Source organism: Oncorhynchus masou, chromosome 5, assembly GCF_036934945.1.
Source record: "Oncorhynchus masou masou isolate Uvic2021 chromosome 5, UVic_Omas_1.1, whole genome shotgun sequence".
NCBI classification, from domain to species: domain Eukaryota; kingdom Metazoa; phylum Chordata; class Actinopteri; order Salmoniformes; family Salmonidae; genus Oncorhynchus; species Oncorhynchus masou.
The window spans coordinates 82,197,140-82,222,262 of NC_088216.1; the positions used below are offsets into that span (position 1 = coordinate 82,197,140).

A 25,123-nucleotide genomic window follows, 5' to 3' on the forward strand; every position below is an offset into this window, starting at 1 on the left:
ATCGTACAGTAAAGAAATATCTAATGGGATTAACCAAAGGAACCGCCAGCCTCTAGTCCAGTTAGTCACCGTGGTAACAGCAGTTAGTCACCGTGGTAACAGCAGTTAGTCACTGTGGTAACAGCAGTTAGTCACCGTGGTAACAGCAGTTAGTCACCGTGGTAACAGCAGTTTGTAACAGTAATCTGAATGTCCTCTGTCTCCCATTTAGTAACCGTTAGTAACAGTAATCTGAATGTCCTCTGTCTCCCAGTTAGTAACCGTGAGTAACAGTAATCTGATTGTCCTCTGTCTCCCAGTTAGTAACCATTAGTAACAGTAATCTGATTGTCCTCAGTCTCCCAGTTAGTAACCGTTAGTAACAGTAATCTGAATGTCCTCTGTCTCCCAGTTAGTAACAGTAATCTGAATGTCCTCTGTCTCCCAGTTAGTAACCGTTAGTAACAGTAATCTGATTGTCCTCTGTCTCCCAGTTAGTAACCATTAGTAACAGTAATCTGATTGTCCTCTGTCTCCCAGTTAGTAACCGTTAGTAACAGTAATCTGAATGTCCTCTGTCTCCCAGTTAGTAACCGTTAGTAACAGTAATCTGAATGTCCTCTGTCTCCCGGTTAGTAACCGTTAGTAACAGTAATCTGAATGTCCTCTGTCTCCCAGTTAGTAACCGTTAGTAACAGTAATCTGAATGTCCTCTGTCTCCCAGTTAGTAACCATTAGTAACAGTAATCTGAATGTCCTCTGTCTCCCAGTTAGTAACCGTTAGTAACAGTAATCTGAATGTCCTCTGTCTCCCAGTTAGTAACCGTTAGTAACAGTAATCTGAATGTCCTCTGTCTCCCAGTTAGTAACCGTTAGTAACAGTAATCTGAATGTCCTCTGTCTCCCAGTTAGTAACCATTAGTAACAGTAATCTGAATGTCCTCTGTCTCCCAGTTAGTAACCGTTAGTAACAGTAATCTGAATGTCCTCTGTCTCCCAGTTAGTAACCGTTAGTAACAGTAATCTGAATGTCCTCTGTCTCCCAGTTAGTAACCGTTAGTAACAGTAATCTGAATGTCCTCTGTCTCCCAGTTAGTAACCTTTAGTAACAGTAATCTGAATGTCCTCTGTCTCCCAGTTAGTAACCGTTAGTAACAGTAATCTGAATGTCCTCTGTCTCCCAGTTAGTAACCGTTAGTAACAGTAATCTGAATGTCCTCTGTCTCCCAGTTAGTAACCGTTAGTAACAGTAATCTGAATGTCCTCTGTCTCCCAGTTAGTAACCGTTAGTAACAGTAATCTGAATGTCCTCTGTCTCCCAGTTAGTAACCATTAGTAACAGTAATCTGAATGTCCTCTGTCTCCCAGTTAGTAACCGTTAGTAACAGTAATCTGAATGTCCTCTGTCTCCCAGTTAGTAACCGTTAGTAACAGTAATCTGAATGTCCTCTGTCTCCCAGTTAGTAACCGTTAGTAACAGTAATCTGAATGTCCTCTGTCTCCCAGTTAGTAACCGTTAGTAACAGTAATCTGAATGTCCTCTGTCTCCCAGTTAGTAACCTTTAGTAACAGTAATCTGAATGTCCTCTGTCTCCCAGTTAGTAACCGTTAGTAACAGTAATCTGAATGTCCTCTGTCTCCCAGGTGAAGCCAGTAGTGGAGAGACCCAAACTACAGAAGACCTTGAAAGATGCTCCTAGCGGCATCATCAAACAAAATGGCATCGTCTCCACGACGACGTCCTCGCCCACTCCCAGTCAGCTGCCGCCAACCAATGACGAGCCTCCATCCCCTGACACGAAGAGCGCGTCAGCCGATCAGCTCCCAGAGGACTCCTCCTCCTCCTTGCCCAGAGAGCGCTCTCAGACCCTGTCGGAACTGAAAAAGCAGAGGTCGGCCGCCAAGCTCCTCAATCACCCGCTCCTCAACGGTCACCTAGGAAACGGCTCCACAGAATCCACCGAACCCCAGAGCCCTGTGGACTCCCGTATGCCCCTCGTCTCGTCCAATGGCAGTACGGTATACTACACCCCGGCAAGCGGTGACCCGCCCATTCTCAGACTCAAACAGCCATTAGATGACGAGGAACCAAAGGAGGGCAGCTGCTGCTGTGTCTCCTAGGGAGGAGGTGGAGGCCACCCCATGACATCGATCTAAGGTCAGGCTTACTGTGTTTTCCTCCAATGGATTAAGGTTAGGGTTCGGGGAGGGAAAGCTGATCCTAGATCTGTGCCTAAGGGAAACTTCTTCCCGGATAGAGCGTGTCAGAGCAGGATGGTCTTGTGACTGTGGAGCAGGAAGCAGGAAGAGATTGCACAGAGGGAGACCGAAAGGCAGAGCAAAGGTCCTCAAAGGTCCTCAAAGGTCCTAGATGGCAATGGGAGTGGAGCTGGTCCAGCCAGGTGATTGGTCCCTGTCCCTCCCCACTGTTTAACACTCCAGGCCAGTATGGAGCATACCCTTACTCTGGACAATGACCGTCCTGATAGGACGTGAGGAATCCAGGCCAGATGAATTGGGGAGGAGCCACTGTGATAGCTTGTGGTTGATGCAGAGGGCCAGGAGGTGGAACAAGATGGCCCCTAGCCCCTACGAGAAGGCAGTTCTTGTGCCCTATAAAGGAATAGATGTCCAGGCAGTATGCACTCCCATGTTAACCATATCTGTTGTCTTACAACTTTTGACTGAATTACTGTTTTCAAACCACATTCCTCCTTGTATCCACCATTTCTGAAAGTGTATGAGGGGGTGGGGGTGGGGGTGGGGGGGGGACATTGCAAAGATCCACTCCACCTTGTCAGAATACACTCTCAGTATTATTACTGCCCCTGTGTTGGTCCGCTGAGAGGCAAGAGGGAATGGTTGTCTTTCCTAAGAAGTATTCTCGTTTAAATGCTGACGATTTTAGCGAAGGGGAAGGAATGTTTAATAGCGTAACAGAACAGTATTACTTCAACGGTCTACCATCTATCTGTTCCTGTGAAGAAGGAAAGGATGACTGCACTAAAAGACGTTTAAAACAATGCCACGTTGAACTCTGTCTTCTCTTGCTGACCGTCCGTATCCTAACTCACAGTGATCAAGGTGGTAGAAAGGGGTGTGTCTTATTTGTTGGTCATTTAAGAAAAAACAATATTATTTGAAAATGTGTACAGTTTGTTGCTGTTTATTTATGAAGATTAATGTTATGTATACGGGCTATGGTTATACAGTGTATGGATTCTATTGGTCTATCTATGGAGAGGGAATGCGTTAGAATGAGTTGGTACATTTACAGTATGTCTTGCTCCCCTGTGATCCCAGATCTGCTTGTACTGTCTTGTCACTGTCATGGAGTTGGCACAAACAGATCTGGGATCAGGCTAGAAGCACTGCACCTTTTTAGAATGGATATGTCCCTGTGGAGTTAACAAGGTTATTGTCCAGTGATCTGTAGCTTTTGTTTAGCCAGGCACTGTGTCGGTTTATCCTCAAACATACCAGGCTAGCTTGTTTAAGGGTGGCACCAACATCCTATTGGAATATAAGCATTTCACTACACTCGCAATAACATCTGCTAATCATGTATATGTGACCAATAAAATCCGATTTGATATCTTGTTTGTATTTGACGTGGTCAGTACAACAACACACAGTAGATACAGTGTTGTCTAGGGAACTGTGGAGTGTGTACAGTGTGTTTAAATCACCATTGTATTGTCACAGACACTGTCGTTTTCTCTAACACAAGTGTTCATTAATATGAAATAAAATGCTGTAATGTATTTAGTATGATATTGATTCAACCAGCCTCAGACAGTGCTTGGACATTAAGAGACCCACTACACTATAACAATCACACTAGCAATAGTCAACTCTTAACACCACTAACTCAGACGATGTGTGTGGTACTGTAGTGTACAAACATTAGGACTACTACATCTGCTCTTCTAGAATGTGTGTCTGTGTTTCAACCCTGGTAGTGAAGAAGCTACCTTCTAAACAATGCGAAACAACTCCACAATGGGAAACAACTAGTGGCCTCGGTGACGGTCTGTTACTGCTCTCGTCAACTCCTTGTGGACTTGTCAGGTCAGGTCAATGAGTGACAATAAGTTGGTAAGATAGCGGAAAAGAAAAAAAAACGATTTGGGGGGGGGGGGGGGGCGAGGGGGGGGGGGGTTTAACCCACGTAACAGAGACTGTATCAGGGCCAGACCTTGCAGAGGAAGTCTGGTGTGCGAGACTAGCGTTGTTCCTCGGTTATCTCCTGTACCCTTCGCCATCTGCCCTGCCCTACCCTGCCCTGCCCTGCCCTGCCCTGACCTGCCTGTGTATAGTGTCGACAACATTTAAATGTACAGTCAATGTTTTGGTCAACTGTCCACGAATTGCATTAGTTGTCAATGTTATTGGTATTGTTGTGACATTGTACTCCAGGTATTCATACCATATAGTCACAAAGCCACAACTTTTATCAGATATCCTTTAAACATGAACTATGGCAGAAGGGTGTTTTACTTTGGTAGAAGGGTGTTTTACTATGGTAGAAGGGTGTTTTACTATGGTAGAAGGGTGTTTTACTTTGGCAGACGGGTGTTTTACTATGGCAGAAGGGTGTTTTACTTTGGCAGAAGGGTGTTTTACTATGGCAGAAGGGTGTTTTACTATGGCAGAAGGGTGTTTTACTTTGGCAGACGGGTGTTTTATTATGGTAGAAGGGTGTTTTACTATGGCAGAAGGATGTTTTACTATGGTAGAAGGGTGTTTTACTATGGTAGAAGGGTGTTTTACTATGGTAGAAGGGTGTTTTACTATGGTAGAAGGGTGTTTACTTTGGCAGACGGGTGTTTTACTATGGTAGAAGGGTGTTTTACTATGGTAGAAGGGTGTTTTACTATGGTAGAAGGGTGTTTTACTATGGTAGAAAGGTGTTTTACTATGGTAGAAGGGTGTTTTACTATGGTAGAAGTGTGTTTTACTTTGGCAGACGGGTGTTTTATTATGGTAGAAGGGTGTTTTACTATGACAGAAGGATGTTTTACTATGGTAGAAGGGTGTTTTACTATGGTAGAAGGGTGTTTCACTATGGCAGAAGGGTGTTTTACTATGCCAGAAGGGTGTTTTACTATGGTAGAAGGGTGTTTTACTATGGTAGAAGGGTGTTTTACTATGGTAGAAGGGTGTTTTACTATGGTAGAAGGGTGTTTTACTATGGTAGAAGGGTGTTTTACTATGGTAGAAGGGTGTTTTAATATGGTAGAAGTGTGTTTTACTATGGCAGAAGGGTGTTTTACTATGGCAGAAGGGTGTTTTACTATGGTAGAAGGGTGTTCTACTATGGTAGAAGGGTGTTTACTTTGGCAGACGGGTGTTTTACTATGGTAGAAGGGTGTTTTACTATGGTAGAAGGGTGTTTTACTATGGTAGAAGGGTGTTTTACTATGGTAGAAGGGTGTTTTACTATGGCAGAAGGGTGTTTTACTATGGTAGAAGGGTGTTTTACTATGGTAGAAGGGTGTTTTACTATGGTAGAAGGGTGTTTTACTATGGTAGAAGGGTGTTTTACTATGGTAGAAGGGTGTTTTACTATGGTAGAAGGGTGTTTTACTATGGCAGAAGGGTGTTTTACTATGGTAGAAGGGTGCTTTACTATGGCAGAAGGGTGTTTTACTATGGCAGAAGGGTGTTTTACTATGGCAGAAGGGTGTTTTACTATGGCAGAAGGGTGTTTTACTATGGTAGAAGGGTGTTTTACTATGTCAGAAGGGTGTTTTACGATGGTAAAAGGGTGTTTTACGATGGTAGAAGGGTGTTTTACTATGGTAGAAGGGTGTTTTACGATGGTAGAAGGGTGTTTTACTATGGTAGAAGGGTGTTTTACTATGGCAGAAGGGTGTTTTACTAAGTCAGAAGGGTGTTTTACTATGGTAGAAGGGTGTTTTACTATGGTAGAAGGGTGTTTTACGATGGTAAAAGGGTGTTTTACTATGGCAGAAGGGTGTTTTACTATGGTAGAAGGGTGTTTTACTATGGCAGAAGGGTGTTTTACTATGGTAGAAGGGTGTTTTACTATGGCAGAAGGGTGTTTTACTATGTCAGAAGGGTGTTTTACTATGGCAGAAGGGTGTTTTACTATGGCAGAAGGGTGTTTTACTATGGCAGAAGGGTGTTTTACTATGGCAGAAGGGTGTTTTACTATGGTAGAAGGGTGTTTTACTATGGTAGAAGGGTGTTTTACTATGGTAGAAGGGTGTTTTACGATGGCAGAAGGGTGTTTTACTATGGCAGAAGGGTGTTTTACTATGGTAGAAGGGTGTTTTACTATGGTAGGAGGGTGTTTTAGTGGCCGTTGTTGCCGTGATAAGGTATTTGTCCCCTTTTTAGTTTTCTCTTCTTTTGCATATTTTTGATACTGAATGTTATCAGATCTTCAACCAAAACCTGATATTAGATACAGGAAACCTGAGTGAACAAATAACACAAAACTTACATTCTTTATTTAATTTATTTCATAAACAAAGTTAAGCAACACCAAATTCCCCTGTGTGAAAAAGGGATTGTCCCCTGACACTCAATAACTGGTTGTGCCTCCTTCAGCTGCAACGACTCCAACCAACCACTTCCTGTAGTTGTTGATCAGCCCACCTTCAGCTGCAATGACTCCAACCAAACACTTCCTGTAGTTGTTGATCAGTCCACCTTCAGCTGCAACGACTCCAACCAAACACTTCCTGTAGTTGTTGATCAGTCCACCTTCAGCTGCAACGACTCCAACCAACCACTTCTTGTAGCCTAGGAACAGTGGGTTAACTGCCTTGTTCAGGGGCAGAATGACAGCCTAGGAACAGTGGGTTAACTGCCTTGTTCAGGGGCAGAATGACGGCCTAGGAACAGTGGGTTAACTGCCTTGTTCAGGGTCAGAACGACAGCCTAGGAACAGTGGGTTAACTGCCTGTTCGCCGACAGAATGACAGATTTGTACCTTGTCAGCTCGGGGATTCAATCTAGCAACCTTTCGGTTACTGGCCAAACACTCTAACCACTAGGCTACCTGCTGGTTACTGGCCCAACGCTCTAACCACTAGGCTACCTGCTGGTTACTGGCCCAACGCTCTAACCACTAGCCTACCTGCTGGTTACTGGCCCAACGCTCTAACCACTAGGCTACCTGCTGGTTACTGGCCCAACGCTCTAACCACTAGGCTACATGTTGGTTACTGGCCCAAAGCTCTAACCACTAGGCTACCTGCTGGTTACTGGCCCAACGCTCTAACCACTAGGCTACCTGCTGGTTACTGGCCCAAAGCTCTAACCACTAGGCTACATGTTGGTTACTGGCCCAAAGCTCTAACCACTAGGCTACCTGCTGGTTACTGGCCCAACGCTCTAACCACTAGGCTACCTGCTGGTTACTGGCCCAACGCTCTAACCACTAGGCTACCTGCTGGTTACTGGCCCAACGCTCTAACCACTAGGCTACCTGCTGGTTACTGGCCCAAAGCTCTAACCACTAGGCTACCTGCTGGTTACTGGCCCAATGCTCTAACCACTAGGCTACCTGCTGGTTACTGGCCCAACGCTCTAACCACTAGGCTACATGTTGGTTACTGGCCCAAAGCTCTAACCACTAGGCTACCTGCTGGTTACTGGCCCAACGCTCTAACCACTAGGCTACCTGCTGGTTACTGGCCCAACGCTCTAACCACTAGGCTACCTGTTGGTTACTGGCCCAAAGCTCTAACCACTAGGCTACCTGCTGGTTACTGGCCCAACGCTCTAACCACTAGGCTACCTGCCACCCCATAATGGAACCCATGTCCAAAAAGTTTACTCAAGTTTGCCAAAATGACGATCATCAAGACTTCTGGAAGAATGTTCTCTGGACAGATGATTGAAAAGTATAATTTTTGGGATGACATGGGTCCCATTTGTTAATTAAATAAATATAATGACTGTTCTTTGTAAACTCAGGTTCCCTTTATCTAATATTAGGTTTTGGTTGAAGACCTGCTAACAGTCAGTATAAAAATATGCAACAGTAGAGAAAAATCAGAAAGGGGGAAAATAGTGTTTCCCTGTACGTCTTCCCAGGGGAGCACAATCTGAAATATATTATGTGACTAGTGGACCCGACTGTTCTTTCCTGACTGTTGCTGCCAATGCTTGTCTATCAGGCAAACTGTCAGACGTGCTGCAAATGAATCTGTATTTGCTCTGATGGTTGATCAACATTTGTGTTATAATGATTTGTTGTTAAAAAGGAAAAACTATTAAAAATGACTGATTTTGTAATTACTGGAAAATACTGATGGTTGCATTAACATATTTTGAATAAATTGTATATTTTGAGCATTTTGTTGTCTTCAATGTATATCTAAAGCCATACCTGTTGCATTGTCAATCTCTAGTTCCCCTATGTCAGCCTTGGTGTGTCTGTGCAGAGAGAAAGACGGCCCTCTGCCATCCGTTCAGCAGCTGTCAGGCTCTTGGTGTTGGCAGAGGACCTCTGCTCCTCTCAGAAGAAATACCAATTCACTGGCTGTGCTGTGGGGTCGCTAGGGTCCCACACTATAGGCTGCATGCAGGCTGCCAGTATCCATCACAGCCATAACCCTCATGAGAGAGAGAGAGAGAGAGAGAGAGAGAGAGAGAGAGAGAGAGAGAGAGAGAGAGAGAGAGAGAGAGAGAGAGAAGAGAGAGAGAGAGAGAAGAGAGAGAGAGGAAAAGAAGAGAGAGAGAGGAAAAGAAGAGAAAGAAAAGAGAAAGAAAGAAAGAGAGAGAGAGAGAGAGAGAGAGAGAGAGAGAGAAAGAGAGAGACAGAAAGAAGAGAGAGAGAGGAAAAGAAGAGAGAGAGAGGAAAAGAAGAGAGAGAGAGGAAAAGAAGAGAAAGAAAAGAGAAAGAAAGAAAGAGAGAGAGAGAGAGAGAGAGAGAGAGAGAGAAAGAGAGAGACAGAAAGAAAGAAAGAGAGAGAGAGAGAGAGAGAGAGAGAGAGAGAGAAAGAAAGAAAGAAAGAAAGAAAGAAAGAGAGAGAACGAAAGAAAAAGAGAGAGAGAGAGGAAAAAAGAGAGAAAGAAAGAAAGAAAGAAAGAAAGAAAGAAAGAAAGAAAGAAAGAAAGAAAGAAAGAAAGAAAGAAAGAGCGAGTGAGAGAGAGAGAGAAAGAAAGAAAAAGAGAAAATCAATCCATCCACATTTTGGCCTCTTCCCAGCTTACAGCTTCAGTCTCAAAGCAAAGTGTGGCTATGAGACTTGAATACATGTACTGTAGTACCGTGATACAGTGAAACAAAGCCTAATAGATCCGTGTCAGACGTTCAGCAAGTTATCTTACTCTGCCAAATATTTGTCTTGTGAATGTAGGCCACCATGCAGACACAGAGAAGGAAATAGAGACACTCACAGCTATGTAGACAGAGCAGAGGGACAATGGACCTAAATCATATGATACAGGTTCTGCATTAACCTAATCTCTTTGAGCTGTGTTGTCCTTTAGGCTCTACTGTGTTCCATTCAGACTGGGCCAGTTGGCACAAACCCCAGTCCCTCAGTCCCCTCTGCTCCTCTCAAGACTAGGAGTTCTCCCATAGAAGTAGAATGTGTTCCAGTTCTAAACATTCTGATTCTAATTGAGAGATCTAAGAGTTCTATTCCATTGAGAGTTCCACCCTGCTAATTCTGGGTACGGTGGCTTAGTGGGGTCAGAACCTCTCTCTGCTGTGTTCCCAAGATTCAGTGTGGGGCACCGTTGTGACAAATAACCCAGGTTAGCAGGGTATGCACTTAAACAGTTCCCTGACTGATTCAGAATCTCTTAACTGCTCTGACAGAGTATGGATGAGTAATGATGTTTGATGTTAGTTTAAATCTGTTTACCATGTTCTACATCTGTTTACCATATTCTACATCTGTTTACCATGTTCTACATCTGTTTACCATATTCTACATCTGTTTACCATGTTCTACATCTGTTTACCATATTCTACATCTGTTTACCATATTCTACATCTGTTTACCATATTCTACATCTGTTTACCATATTCTATTGAACATAAATATATAGAGGATTAAGCTCTGAGCAAATGATAATACTATTTTGAGAAAAAAATTATGTTTTGGAAAACTGGTGCTCTGGTAAAAAGAAACTGTAAACTGTAATCAAGATAGGAGCTGTGTGAACTCAGACTGGAATGAAGAATCCAATTCCCTGATTTATATTGTAAATTAGCATATACACTCACCTGACAGTTTATTAGGTACAGCACCACTTTCACGAAAACGGTTCGCTCCTACAGACAGTGAGCCACGTGTCCGTGTTAGTCGAGGTAATTGAGGTAATATGTACATGTAGGTAGAGTTATTCATGCTGCTCTGGTGGCAAAGGGAGGTTCGACTCGGTACTAGATGGACGGACCTAATAAACTGGCCGGTGAGTGTACATGTATATATCGCTTAAGATTAGAAACAGCTTATCTGTTATCTACAGTCACAGTGAGAGCTGTCCCTGGTCCAAGTAGTGCACTATAGAGAGAACAGGGTGCCATTTGAAACACATACCCTGTGTCTGTACCTAGAACGAGTAAGACGATCGTCGTGGCGAGACAAACTAAGGGCAAGCAATAGAGTGTCTGATGGAGCGGGGAAATACCGCGTGTTCACGCGCTACTGCAGCTATCCGTCTACACTACCACATCTGCTGGTTTCTCAACTTGCCCCCTACAGTATGTCACAAAGCAGAAACAGGGTTGTGTGTTTGCTTTCTATCGTCATGCTATGTTTAGACAGACAGGTATGTTCGTTGCATTGATTATGGGATTACATGGCAGCCAGTCTGCATCTTGCTGAGCGTTTGCAGTGGCAATAATCCACAGTTGTTGTTTGTGAGTTGTTTGCGGAGTCTGCACGTTGTGGGGATTGACTGACTGTGGCCTTTCAGGTATTGGGTAACATCCTATTTTTCATGCTCTATAACATAATAAAAAAAAAACAAGAAGTGGGAATATGGTTGAGACTATTTAATGTTGTTTCAGCAGTAAGATTTTACTTGCTCTGGTCTTTCCATGCCAGACTGACCAGGTGAAAGCTATGATCCCTTATTGATGTCACCTGTTAAATCCACTTCAATTAGTGTAGATGAAGGGGAGAAGACAGGTTTAAGAAGGATTTTTAAACCTTGAGACAATTGAGACATGTATTGGGTCTATATGCCATTCAGAGGGTGAATGGGCAAGACAAAGTGCCTTTGACTAGGGTATGGTAGTAGTTGCCAGGCCCACTGGTTTGAGTGTGTCAAGAACTGCAACGTTGCTGTTTTTTTTAGATCAACAGTTTCCTGTGTGTGTGTGTGTGTGTGTGTGTGTGTGTGTGTGTGTGTGTGTGTGTGTGTGTGTGTGTGTGTGTGTGTGTGTGTGTGTGTGTGTGTGTGTGTGTGTGTGTGTGTGTGTTGGGGTCTACTAAAAATGTGTATTTTTTTATTTTAAAACACGTCAAACAGATATATATTTCCCAGGTAATTTTAATTTTATAGATTGACATTAAATGATGCTCCAGACTTCACCAGGAACAAATAACTCCCCTGCCTTGTTAATGTTTAGTGGGGATGGTAGTAAGGAGTTATGGAGTACTGTTGTAACCCTAGCAATAGGTTGTTTTGAATGGTTGCTTGCCAGCTCTCACACTAACTATGTAAATTCCCGAGGCAGATTGCTACAACGGGGTTGTAAAAGAGAGCATAGTGAGTTTTACATTCAGCAACAGAACGAGTTTTATACCGGTATTCAAATCAAAATATAAGAGCTAACGAGGTGAGAAAGTTACGTTTAAGACGTGTTTGTCATGTGGTTTAACCATGCACGCATCCACTTCCTGTGAAAGAAAGACAGACTGACTTTTGAACTTCCACCCACCATGCAGACATGCAACTATACGATACTGACACGCTTCCAAAAATTAGACACACACACACAGCAAAAACACGCCTGACATACTGCAAAGGCAGAAATTCAGTTGCTCAGCAACGCCTCCACTCATCCGTGGTGTAACTGGTCACGTGGATAACCTTATCTGTATCGACACAATTAGTATCTGCTCGAGATAATAAAAACAAATATTTAAAAATTCAGTTGGTTTGCAGTTGGTAGGTGGCAAGGCAGGCTACAGGATAGAGCATGAACCAGGAGGTAACTATTGTAGACAGACTTTATGAGCGCAAGTAGTATTATTGCTTGAAGCGATGCTAGGGTATAATACTGGTATTTTCTCTAAACTATAGAGCGACAGTAGGAGTGAACGTTGTTTATAACAGTAAGAGTGAACATTATAACAGTATGGTCCTTTAACGAACTGAGCCCCCCCTCCCCTTTTAGGTTATTGAATATCTGACTTCCTTCAGTCCAAGACGAGGCAGAGCTATCATTAGTAGGCCTGGCCGGAGCTTCATATTACACCTGTATTGCACCGGGTAATATTTGACACCCGCCATGATGTTAGACACCCACTGTCATACTGTGCTAAACAGAGAGAGAGAGAGAGGAGAGGGCTGATTAAATGCTGTGGCAAACATAACTTTTGTTGTTGATATTGGTCACGCATTGGTTTAAAATGACAGTTTATAAATGGTCTATATCTGCTTCCAAACATAGTTCAATATGCATAATTATGGCAAATATAAAGTCGTAATGTAGCCTACATGACATGTTGATCTAGCCTACACATAACATTAGGCTCCATGTCACCTATTGCAAAGATCCGTGAGTGCGCGACTACATATGGTATAATGTAGGTTACATGTATTGTTGTAACTTTAAGGTTTTTTCTCCTTACAAACGAGCTCGTTATTGGTGGAACAGTGAATGTCCTCATTGGTTGTCTCACTCTAATCAGCAGAGCGAGAAGAGGACAGCGTGTTGATAGCGATCAACCTGCTATTAATGTCTACGCTATTCTTGTAAACATTTAGTAGCTTACTCGTCTAATGTTAATTTCTATTTGAATTTATCCGCTTTATAGACCGGGCTTTGTGCGTAGTTTTTGCGACGGGAACCATGTTTTTGTGTCGCGGAGCGAGGCTCTCGGCGACCAGGGCAGCGGCGCAACTTAAAACAAACAGACCAGCTGACGTTACCTGGCGGTTGCATAACAGCCACACATTCAATTGCTCCAGATCGTTTTGTGGATATGTCCGTGGTGGTCGGGATGATTCTGCACGTTCGCCTGATGGAAAGCGAGAAAAGAGGGAGCAGGACATGTTTTCCATCAAAAACTGGGACTCGGTTCGTTTCATAATCACGCATCGGGAACAATTACCTCGAGTAACCCTGTTCGCTTTTAATTTCTCCAACAAAATTATTTTCAGCCCTATATATTGTAACACTAGCTTACCGCTACATCGGACGAATGGAGTCCAAAACAGACAGAAACGACATATAGCTGGACTTGAAACGGTTTTGTTTACGTCTGGCGCGGAGGTCTGCAAGCATCGCTTCTGTCCCACGTCGACTGTGCAAATGAGGGATCTGTCCTCTGTTGCTGCCGCGCCGAAAGGCCTGGAAGACTCGGCCGCTGTTCTCAAAGGGGTAAATGTTCAACTTTCAATGGTATTTGTTTAACCTCCCTGTCACCGAATTTAACCATGTTTGACCAGCAATCATGCCCCCCTTAGCTATACCAAACAATACGACCCTGAACCCGCGCAGGGTTTCGTGTCGCGTCAACAGTTGCTGGATCTCTGCCTGTTGTTTTGAGAAATGACACAGTAATTACATTTCTAAAGGGCTTGAAATACTAGTTTGTTCCAAGTAATTGGCCTACTCCACGTTATAACGTCAGCCGTGTACATTGTAGCTATGTTATGCAAGTAGCATGAAGCGGACACAGCTCTCTGCTGTGTTCACGGGGTGTCAGAATAACGTGTGAATCAGAAGGGACAGAATAGGCCTAATGTTGTCCCTGTGGGGTTGTACTTCATAGCCAGATATGGGTAGTTTGGTGTACAAAAGGCTCTAGGTAACTATCAGGAAACGTAAAACTACTCTGGATGTTGTATAACTTGTTATTAGTCTTCATTTCACAGTACCGCACTGTCCTGCTTCTATTTACTTTCTCTCTCGGTGGTTCAGAGCGTTTCTCTCTCGGGGATTTCAGAGCGTTTCTCTCTCGGGGGTTTCAGAGCGTTTCTCTCTCGGGGATTACAGAGCGTTTCTCTGGGGGGGTTCAGAGCGTTTCTCTCTAGGGGGTTCATCGGGGATTTCAGAGCGTTTCTCTCTCGGGGGTTTCAGAGCGTTTCTCTCTGGGGGTTCAGAGCGTTTCTCTCTAGGGGGTTCATCGGGGATTTCAGAGCGTTTCTCTCTTGGGGGGTTCATCGGGGATTTCAGAGCGTTTCTCTCTCGGGGGGTTCATCGGGGATTACAGAGCGTTTCTCTCGGGGATTACAGAGCGTTTCTCTGGGGGGGTTCAGAGCGTTTCTCTCTAGGGGGTTCATCGGGGATTTCAGAGCGTTTCTCTCTCGGGGGTTTCAGAGCGTTTCTCTCTCGGGGGTTTCAGAGCGTTTCTCTCTCGGGGATTACAGAGCGTTTCTCTGGGGGGGTTCAGAGCGTTTCTCTCTAGGGGGTTCATCGGGGATTTCAGAGCGTTTCTCTCTCGGGGGTTTCAGAGCGTTTCTCTCTGGGGGGTTCAGAGCGTTTCTCTCTAGGGGGTTCATCGGGGATTTCAGAGCGTTTCTCTCTTGGGGGTTCATCGGGGATTTCAGAGCGTTTCTCTCTCGGGGGTTCATCGGGGATTACAGAGCGTTTCTCTCGGGATTACAGAGCGTTTCTCTGGGGGGTTCAGAGCGTTTCTCTCTAGGGGGTTCATCGGGGGATTTCAGAGCGTTTCTCTCTCGGGGTTTCAGGGCGTTTCTCTCTCGGGGGTTTCAGAGCGTTTCTCTCTCGGGGGTTTCAGGCGTTTCTCTCTAGGGGGTTCAGAGCGTTTCTCTCTAGGGGGTTCAGAGCGTTTCTCTCTTGGGGGGTTCAGAGCGTTTCTCTCTAGGGGGGTTCAGAGCGTTTCTCTCTAGGGGGTTCATCGGGGATTTCAGAGCGTTTCTCTCTCGGGGGTTTCAGAGCGTTTCTCTCTAGGGGGTTCATCGGGGATTTCAGAGCGTTTCTCTCTCGGGGATTTCAGAGCGTTTCTCTCTCGGGGGTTTCAGAGCGTTTCTCTCTAGGGGGTTCATCGGGGATTTCAGAGCGTTTCTCTCTCGGGGGTTTCAGAGCGTTTCTCTCTGGGGGGTTCAGAGCGTTTCTCTCTGGGGGGGTTCAGAGCGTTTCTCTCTCGGGGGGTTCAGAGCGTTTCTCTCTCGGGGGGTTCAGAGCGTTTCTCTCTTGGGGGGTTCAGAGCGTTTCTCTCTCGGGGGGTTCAGAGCGCTGATCTCTCGGGGGTTCAGAGCCACACTGGACCCTCTGGCAGAGGAGTTGGGTTGATCTGACCTCAAAACGGCAGTCAAACACCCAAGCTAACTGTCTCGAGTTAACTAGCTACTTTCAGACACACATGAGAGAACAACCCTCGGACCATTTTACTCGCCCTAGTAGAGCTGGTTAGGCTGTTTTCATGTTACCCAGAGAGTTGGTGACTCTAACTGTGCTGCTGGCAACAATTTAATTACGTTTTTTGTGGGGGCGATGGTTATTGACACCGGCCATATTAAACGAGCGTTTAATAGTAGATAGCCTGAGCGAATTTACGAACGCACCCATAGGCTACCGCTTCAGTCAAGCGCTACTCGTCTGAGCCTGTAATAAATACATTGAGGATGGGAGGCACTTGGGAAAAATCGAGTATATTCTTATTTGAATAAATCACAATCATTTCCCCTTTCCTCCATAACCCTGTTCTGAAAACAGCAGGACCCTTGAGACAAGGTCCTGAGTCATCATTATAAAGGAAAATCTGCCTGTGAACAGATGGGAATAGACTCACTGTTCTGTTAATGCTGTGAGGTCCATGGTAAAGACTCGTTTTTTTTAGCTGGAAGACCCTGCCAAGTATAGGCCTGATTTTTCATGATTTCTAACACAGCAACATTCTGCTTGAAGGTCATGACATAAGAGGGCTTAACTAATGCTGGTATGTTTGTCCTCGGCCCTTTCATTCAAAGTAGCAGATGTGCTAGTGAGGGTGGCGGGCTGGGCCGGGTCAGGGTGGTGCTGTGTGTTTGTCTGCCGTCTGCATCCTCTCAAAAGCTGTTATCACACACACACACACACACACACACACAGTCCCTCTGTTCTTGTCGCCTCCCTGGCAATAGTCCCTATACCACTCACTCACATGACCTTCCCACGGCTGCTCTCTGCCTGCTCTGCTCTGTTCCTCTCTGGCTTTCCAAGCCAGTCCGTGTCTGTCCTTCTCTCCACCTCTTTGGCCTCTTGTCTATTGTTGGAGAAGCTTGTGGTGCGTCACTGCACCAGCCTGGTCTCACCCCGTGTTGTTTGGGTCAAATAGAAAAACAACAACGGGAGGGAAAGGGACTGAGCCATGTGGCTGTTTTAGTTGCTCAGTTGAAACCTGCTTAGAGGACATTTCAGCAGGGAGATTCGGATGACCGATTTGTTAAAAAGAAATGTTTTCTATAATAACAGTGTGGGCGAAGCGGGCTGTGCCTAGTTATTTCCTGCTCTGCTGTGGCAGCCGCTTCTAGGTTTCTATTGGTCATATAACTGTACCTATCATCTATTGGAGTCCGTTGCAGTATGACTTCTCCAGAGTCTTCTATTATAATGCTGTGTTATTTACTGTAGCCCGAATAGCAGCTTATCCATGTACTACTTCCCGTGCATGTTGCCCTGCGTGCCGAGACACTCTGGCTACGTACAGTGTATTCAGAAAGTATTCAGACCCCTTGACCTTTTCCACAGTTTGTTCTGTTACAGCCTGATTCTAAAATGTATTACAATTGTCCCCCCCCCCCTCCCACTCAAATCTACACACACTACATTTACATTTACGTCATTTAGCAGACGCTCTTATCCAGAGCGACTTACAAATTGGTGAATTCACCTTCTGACATCCAGTGGAACAGCCACTTTACAATAGTGCATCTAAATCATTAAGGGGGGGGGTGAGAAGGATTACTTATCCTATCCTAGGTATTCCTTGAAGAGGTGGGGTTTCAGGTGTCTCCGGAAGGTGGTGATTGACTCCGCTGTCCTGGCGTTGTGAGGGAGTTTGTTCCACCATTGGGGGGCCAGAGCAGCGAACAGTTAATGACTAAGCAAAAACTACCCCATAATGACTAAGCAAAAACAGATTTTTTTTACACAAAAAAATGCAAATTTGTAAAAAAATAAATAAATAGAGGAACCTCGGGGGTTTGTAGTATATGGCCAATATACCACGGTCGAAGGGCTGTGTCCAGGCACTCAGCGTTATGTCGTCCTTGAGAACAGCCCTTAGCCGTGGTATACAGTGCATTCAGAAAGTATTCAGACCCCTTGACTTTTTCAACATTCTGTTACGTTACAGCCTTATTCTGGATTAAACTGGACTACACACTTATTCTGGACTATACACAATACTCCATAATGACAAAGCAAAAACAGGTTTTTAGACATTTTTTGCAAATGTATAAAAAATCAACTTAAATATCACAATTTACATAAGTATTCAGACCCTTTACTCTGTAATTTGTGAAGCACCTTTGGCAGCGATTACAGCCATGAGTCTTCTTGGATAATGACACTACCAGCTTGGCACACCTGTATTTGGGGAGTTTCTCCCATTCTTCTCTGCAGATCTTCTCAAGCTCTGTCAGGTTGGATGGAAAGTGTTGCTGCCAAGCTATTTTCAGATCTCTCCAGAGTAGAGGTCGACCGATTTAATTGGAATTACCGATTTAATTAGGGCCGATTTCAAGTTTTCATAACAATCGGTAATCAGCATTTTTGGACACCGATTGTTGCCGATTAAAAAAAATATATATATATATAGATATTTTTTTTTACTTTAATTTTACTAGGCAAGTCAGTTCAGAACACGTTCTTATTTTCAATGACAGCCTACCGGGGAACAGTGGGTTAACTACCTTGTTCAGGGGCAGAACGACAGATTTTTACCTTGTCAGCTCAGTGATTTTATCTTGCAACCTTCCGGTTACTCGTCCAATGCTCTAACCACCTGCCTTACATTGCACTCCACGAGGCTGACTACCTGTTATGCGAGTGCAGCAAGGAGCCAAGATAAGGTGCTAGCTAGCATTAAACTCATCTTATAAAAAACAATATCTTAACATAATCACTAGTTAACTACACATGTTTGATGATATTACTAGTTTATCTAGTGTGTCCTGCATTGCATATAATCGATGCGGTGCCTGTTAATTTATCATCGAATCACAACCTACTTCAACAAACGGGTGATGATTTAACAAGCGCGTTTGTGAAAAAAGCACTGTCGTTGCACCAATGTGTACCTAACGATAAACATCAATGCCTTTCTTTAAAATCAATACACAAGTATATATTTTTAAACCTGCATATTTAGTTAATATTGCCTGCTAGCATGACTTTCTTTTAACTAGGGAAATTGTCACTTTTCTTGCGTTCTGTGCAAGCAGAGTCAGGGTATATGCAGCAGTTTGGGTTGTCTGGCTCGTTGCAAACTGTGTGAAGACTATTTCTTCCTAACAAAGACCGTAATTAATTTGCCAGAATTGTACATAATTATGACATTGAAGGTTGTACAATGTAACAGCAATATTTAAACTTAGGGATGCCACTCGTTTGATAAAATACTGAACGGTTCCATATTTCACTGAAAGAATAAATGTTTTGTTTTCGAAATGACAGTTTCCAGATTTGACCATACTAATGACCTAAGGCTCGTATTTCTGTGTGTTTATTATAATTAAGTCTATGATTTGATAGAGCAGTCTGACTGAGCGGTGGTAGGCAGCAGCAGGCTCGTAAACATTCATTGAAACAGCACTTTTGTGCGTTTTGCCAGCAGCTCTTCATTGTGCTTCAAGCATTGAGCTGTTTATGACTTCAAGTCTATCAACTCCAGAGATTAGGCTCGTGTAACCGATGTGAAATAGCTAGCTAGTTAGCGGGGTGCGCGCTAATAGCGTTTGAATCGGTGACTGCACTCGCTCTGAGACCTTGAAGTAGTTGTTCCCCTTGCTCTGCAAGGGCCGCGGCATTTGTGGAGCAATGGATAACGCTTCTTCGAGGGTGGCTGTTGTCAATGTGTTCCTGGTTCGAGCCCAGGTAGGGGCAAGGAGAGGGACGGAAGCTATACTGTTACACTGGCAATACTAAAGTGCCTATAAGAACATCCAATAGTCAAAGGTTAATGAAATACAAATGGTATAGAAGGAAATAGTCCTATATTTCCTATAATAACTACAACTTAAAACTCCTTACCTGGGAATATTGAAGACTCATGTTAAAAGGAACCACCAGCTTTCATATGTTCTCATGTTCTGAGCAAGGAACTTAAACGTTAGCTCTCTTACATGGCACATATTGCACTTTTACTTTCTTCTCCAGCACTGTGTTTTTGCATTATATAAACCAAATTGAACATGTTTCATTATTTATTTGAGGCTAAATTGATTTTATTGATGTATTATATTAAGTTAAAATAAGTGTTAATTCAGTATTGTTGTAATTGTCATTATTACAAATAAATAAATAACAATAGGCCTATTAATAGGTATCGGCTTTTTTTGGGCCTCCAATAATCGTTATCGGCGTTGAAAAATCATAATCGTTCGACCTCTACTCCAGAGATGTTCAAGTCCGGGCTCTGGCTGGGCCACTCAAGGACATTCAGAGACTTTTCCCGAAGCCACGCCTGCGTTGTCTTGGCTGTGTGCTTAGGGTTGTTGTCCTGTTGGAAGGTGAATCTTCGCCCCAGTCTGAGGTCCTGAGTGCTCTGGAGCAGGTTTTCATCAACGATCTCTCTGTACTTTGTTCTGTTCATCTTTGCCTCGATCCTGACTAGTCTCCCAGTCCCTCCTGCCGAAATACATCCCCACAGCATGATCCTGCCACCACCATGCTTCACCATAGGGAGGTGCCAGGTTTCCTCCAGACTTGACATTCAGGCCAAATAATTCAATCTTGTTTCTCATGTCTTTAGGTGACTTTTGACTCGAAGCAGGTTGCCACGTGCCTTTTACTGAAGAGTGGCTTCTGTCTGGCCACTCTACCATCAAGGCCTGATTGGTGGAATGATACCGAGATGGTTGTCGTTCTGGAATGTTCTTTCTTCTCCACAGAGGAACACTGGAGCTCTGTCAGAGTGACCATCGGGTTCTTGGTCACCTCCCTGACCAAGGCCCTTCTGCCCCGATTGCTCAGTTTGGCAGAGTCTTGGGGGTTCCAATTTCTTCCATTTTAATAATGATGGAGGCCACTGTGTTCTTAGGAACATTCCTGAGCCCGGTCTTGAACCTGATCAAACATCTCTGGAGAGACCTGAAAATAGCTGTGCAGCGACACTCCCCATCCAACCTGATGGAGCTTGAGAGGATCTGCAGAGAAGAATGGGAGAAACTCCCCAAATACAGGTGTGCCAAGCTTGTAGCGTAATACCCAAGAAGACTCAATGCTGCCAAAGGTGCTTCAACAAAATACTGATAAAGGGTCTGAATACTTATGTGATATTTCATTTTTTTTTTTTTTTTTTTTTTATAAATTTGCAAATGGGGTTGTGTGTGTGTTTTGATTAGGAGAAGAGAAAAGAACATGTTTTACATTAAGGCTGTAATGTAACAAAATGTGGAAAAGTCAAGGGGTCTGAATACTTTCTGAATGCGCCTTGAGTTTGACTGATGCCTGTTTGTTTTCTGCTGACACATCGTAGTCCATTTTCTAAATGTTCATTGAGTCTCAACGAATACAAAGACTGTATGAAAAACGTGCTTACTCTTTGATATGTGGAACCAGTGTTGATATTCCTTGACCAGGGCACACTTTAAAAAGTGACGTTCCCTAGTTTTTAATTAAAGGATCCATTTAAAAAAAAATCGTTCTTTCTCTCTGACCCGACCAGAACCAGACTCCAAAGGAAGCCTCAGCCAAGGTCCCTGAGGAGCCCAAGGTACCAGAGCCCGAAGAGGACAAACCCAGCAAGGCCCAGCAGCTGAAGAAGGTGTTTAAGGAGTACGGAGCAGTGGGCGTGTCCTTCCACGTATGCATCTCCCTCATGTCTCTGGGAATGTTCTACCTTGCTGTGTCTAGGTAATGTATGAAGCCAGACTTCAACATTAGTTGTTACATGTAAAAACATTGCATTTGTCTCCCCCCAGTCGTCACGACTCTGTTGATCCCAAACTGGTTCAGGCCTTCCATAAGTTCTATAGCGCTTTAAGCACACTGCATTGTCATTTCACATGCCATTGGATACAGAGAGAAGGCCTACTGACGGTGTACTGACTATAGAGAGAAGGCCTACTGACGGTGTACTGACTATAGAGAGAAGGCCTACTGACGGTGTAATGACTATAGAGAGAAGGCCTACTGATGGTGTAATGACTAGAGAGAAGGCCTACTGATGGTGTAATGACTATAGAGAGAAGGCCTCCTGATGGTGTAATGACTATAGAGAGAAGGCCTACTGATGGTGTAATGACTATAGAGAGAAGGCCTCCTGATGGTGTAATGACTATAGAGAGAAGGCCTACTGATGGTGTAATGACTATAGAGAGAAGGCCTACTGATGGTGTAATGACTATAGAGAGAAGGCCTCCTGACGGTGTAATGGCTATAGAGAGAAGGCCTTCTCCTGACGGTGTAATGGCTATAGAGAGAAGGCCTTCTCCTGACGGTGTAATGGCTATAGAGAGAAGGCCTTCTCCTGACGGTGTAATGACTATAGAGAGAAGGCCTTCTCCTGACGGTGTAATGGCTATAGAGAGAAGGCCTTCTCCTGACGGTGTAATGACTATAGAGAGAAGGCCTTCTCCTGACGGTGTAATGACTATAGAGAGAAGGCCTTCTCCTGACGGTGTAATGGCTATAGAGAGAAGGCCTCCTGATGGTGTAATGGCTATAGAGAGAAGGCCTCCTGATGGTGTAATGGCTATAGAGAGAAGGCCTTCTCCTGACGGTGTAATGACTATAGAGAGAAGGCCTTCTCCTGACGGTGTAATGTAGGAAAATAGGTTGTTAGTTAGACTGTCTGTAGCCGTGGGCCCATGGCCCGGTTATGTGTCCTATCTCTGACTGCCTGCAGGCTCTCTGCTGGCTCTGTGCCGGCTCTGCCCAGTAGGCTGCAAACCAGGGGGATTGAGCCTCGATTAGCAACCAGCTCACAGATTTCCCCTGACAGCAGTAATATGGCCCTTGGTCTCAACACCCTCCCGGCCAGCATGGCGCTCCAGTTCACTATCAACCCAGATAATCACCGTGGGGAGAGACATGCATTCTGAAACCCTATAGTAATGTGTTCGTACATTGCAGTGCACCATGTAGGGAATAGGAAGGCAGATGTCGCCAGGTTAAATGAAAGTGTTTTGAGAGAGGCCTTCTAATTCGCTGAATAAATCGTTTTATGGATGTTTTTAATTGAATGAAAGATCACTTTTTTTGTATAGCACTCTTCAATTAACAAAGTGCTTCACATCATAAAATAATGATGAAAATGAGATGATCCCTGTTGTACTTCTCTCCAATAACGTGTGTGTGTGTGTGTGTGTGTGTTTGTTTGTGTGTGTGTCCTCTCTACAGTGGGATTGACATGGCTGCCATCCTGTACAAGATAGGTTTTAGTGAATCTCTGCTTCAGTCCAAGTTGGCGGCGGGGACCAGTACATTTGTCTTGGCGTACGCCGTCCACAAGCTCTTCGCTCCTCTCCGAATCAGCATTACTTTGGTGTCGGTACCTCTCCTCGTTCGGTACCTCAGAAAGACTGGCCTCTTCAAGACCCCCAACTCACCCACACCCTGATTGGCAGACACCACCACCTCCCCCACAGCCTGATTGACAAGCACCACCACCTCACCCACACCCTGATTGCCAGGCACCACCACATCACCCACAGCCTGATTGGCAGGCACCACCACCTCACCACACCCTGATTGGCAGGCACCACCACATCACCCACAGCCTGATTGGCAGGCACCACCACCACCTCACCCACAACCTGATTGGCAGGCACCACCACCACATCACCCACACCCTGATTGGCAGGCACCACCACATCACCCACACCCTGATTGGCAGACCTCACCACCTCACCCACAGCCTGATTGGCAGACACCACCACCTCACCCACACCCTGATTGGCAGACCTCACCACCTCACCCACAGCCTGATTGGCAGGCACCACCACCACATCACCCACAGCCTGATTGGCAGGCACCACCACCACATCACCCACACCCTGATTGGCAGGCACCACCACATCACCCACACCCTGATTGGCAGACACCACCACCACCTCACCCACAGCCTGATTGGCAGACACCACCACCCCCTCACCCACAACCTGATTGGCAGGCACCACCACCACATCACCCACACCCTGATTGGCAGGCACCACCACATCACCCACACCCTGATTGGCAGACACCACCACCTCGCCCACAGCCTGATTGGCAGACACCACCACCACCTCACCCACAGCCTGATTGGCAGACACCACCACCTCACCCACACCCTGATTGGCAGGCACCACCACCTCACCCACACCCTGATTGGCAGGCACCACCACTCACCCACCCTGATTGGCAGGCACCACCACCTCACCACACCCTGATTGGCAGGCACCACCATCACCCACCTGATTGGCAGGCACACCACATCACCCACCTGATTGGCAGGCACCACCACATCACCCCACCCTGATTGGCAGGCACCACCACATCACCCACACCCTGATTGGCAGGCACCACCACATCACCCACACCCTGATTGGCAGACACCACCACATCACCCACACCCTGATTGGCAGACACCACCACCACCTCACCCACAGCCTGATTGGCAGACACCACCACCACCTCACCCATAACCTGATTGGCAGGCACCACCACCACATCACCCACACCCTGATTGGCAGGCACCACCACATCACCCACAGCCTGATTGGCAGGCACCACCACCTCACCACACCCTGATTGGCAGGCACCACCACCTCACCACACCCTGATTGGCAGACACCACCACCTCGCCCACAGCCTGATTGGCAGACACCACCACCACCTCGCCCACAGCCTGATTGGCAGACACCACCACCTCACCCACACCCTGATTGGCAGGCACCACCACCTCACCCACACCCTGATTGGCAGGCACCACCACCTCACCACACCCTGATTGGCAGGCACCACCACCTCACCACACCCTGATTGGCAGGCACCACCACATCACCCACACCCTGATTGGCAGGCACCACCACATCACCCACACCCTGATTGGCAGGCACCACCACATCACCCACACCCTGATTGGCAGGCACCACCACATCACCCACACCCTGATTGGCAGGCACCACCACATCACCCACACCCTGATTGGCAGACACCACCACATCACCCACACCCTGATTGGCAGACACCACCACCACCTCACCCACAGCCTGATTGGCAGACACCACCACCACCTCACCCATAACCTGATTGGCAGGCACCACCACCACATCACCCACACCCTGATTGGCAGGCACCACCACATCACCCACACCCTGATTGGCAGGCACCACCACATCACCCACACCCTGATTGGCAGGCACCACCACATCACCCACACCCTGATTGGCAGGCACCACCACATCACCCACACCCTGATTGGCAGACACCACCACCACCTCACCCACAGCCTGATTGGCAGACACCACCACCACCTCACCCACAGCCTGATTGGCAGACACCACCACCACCTCACCCACAACCTGATTGGCAGGCACCACCACCACATCACCCACACCCTGATTGGCAGGCACCACCACCTCACCCACAGCCTGATTGGCAGGCACCACCACCTCACCACACCCTGATTGGCAGGCACCACCACCTCACCACACCCTGATTGGCAGGCACCACCACCTCACCCACACCCTGATTGGCAGGCACCACCACATCACCCACACCCTGATTGGCAGACACCACCACCTCACCCACAGCCTGATTGGCAGGCACCACCACCTCACCACACCCTGATTGGCAGGCACCACCACCTCACCACAC

At 45.8% G+C, this 25,123-nt stretch overlaps 2 protein-coding genes and 1 long non-coding RNA gene across 5 annotated transcripts in view; 2 read left to right on the plus strand and 1 right to left on the minus strand.

Moving 5' to 3' along the window:
• The window catches only part of LOC135540381 (protein phosphatase 1 regulatory inhibitor subunit 16B-like), a 145,183-nt gene extending 141,609 nt beyond the window's left edge, over positions 1-3,574 (plus strand). For both annotated transcript variants that reach the window (XM_064966992.1, XM_064966991.1), the window contains exon 11: positions 1,624-3,574. In XM_064966992.1, coding sequence (XP_064823064.1) covers positions 1,624-2,100 — 477 coding nt within the window. In that variant the 3' untranslated portion in view covers positions 2,101-3,574. The remainder of the gene's footprint in view (positions 1-1,623) is intronic.
• LOC135540383 (uncharacterized) overlaps positions 1-11,981 on the minus strand; it is a 30,449-nt gene extending 18,468 nt beyond the window's left edge. The window contains exon 1 of the long non-coding RNA XR_010455741.1: positions 8,348-11,981. This is a non-coding gene — a long non-coding RNA (uncharacterized LOC135540383). The remainder of the gene's footprint in view (positions 1-8,347) is intronic.
• A 92-nt stretch (positions 11,982-12,073) lies between these two features.
• LOC135540382 (protein FAM210B, mitochondrial-like) lies at positions 12,074-23,266 on the plus strand. 2 transcript variants are annotated; one of them, XM_064966995.1, is made up of 3 exons: positions 12,074-12,136; positions 20,988-21,175; positions 22,664-23,266. In XM_064966995.1, exons 1-3 carry the CDS (start codon positions 12,125-12,127, stop codon positions 22,881-22,883), a joined length of 420 nt encoding a protein of 139 aa, XP_064823067.1. In that variant the 5' UTR covers positions 12,074-12,124; the 3' UTR covers positions 22,884-23,266. The 2 variants fall into 2 exon arrangements, with proteins under 2 accessions (XP_064823067.1, XP_064823066.1); XM_064966994.1 differs by lacking the exon at positions 12,074-12,136 and adding an exon at positions 13,154-13,531.
• The last annotated feature ends 1,857 nt before the right edge of the window (positions 23,267-25,123 follow it).

What these genes read in the sequence shown, in the direction of transcription:
- LOC135540382 (XM_064966994.1), top strand. Translation starts at nt 13,202, where the DNA reads ATGTTTTCCATCAAAAACTGGGACTCGGTTCGTTTCATAATCACGCAT. An exon ending in CGGCCGCTGTTCTCAAAGGG is followed by an intron (nt 13,532 to 20,987) that starts GTAAATGTTCAA and finishes TGACCCGACCAG; the next exon opens with AACCAGACTCCAAAGGAAGC. An exon ending in TTCTACCTTGCTGTGTCTAG is followed by an intron (nt 21,176 to 22,663) that starts GTAATGTATGAA and finishes TCCTCTCTACAG; the next exon opens with TGGGATTGACATGGCTGCCA.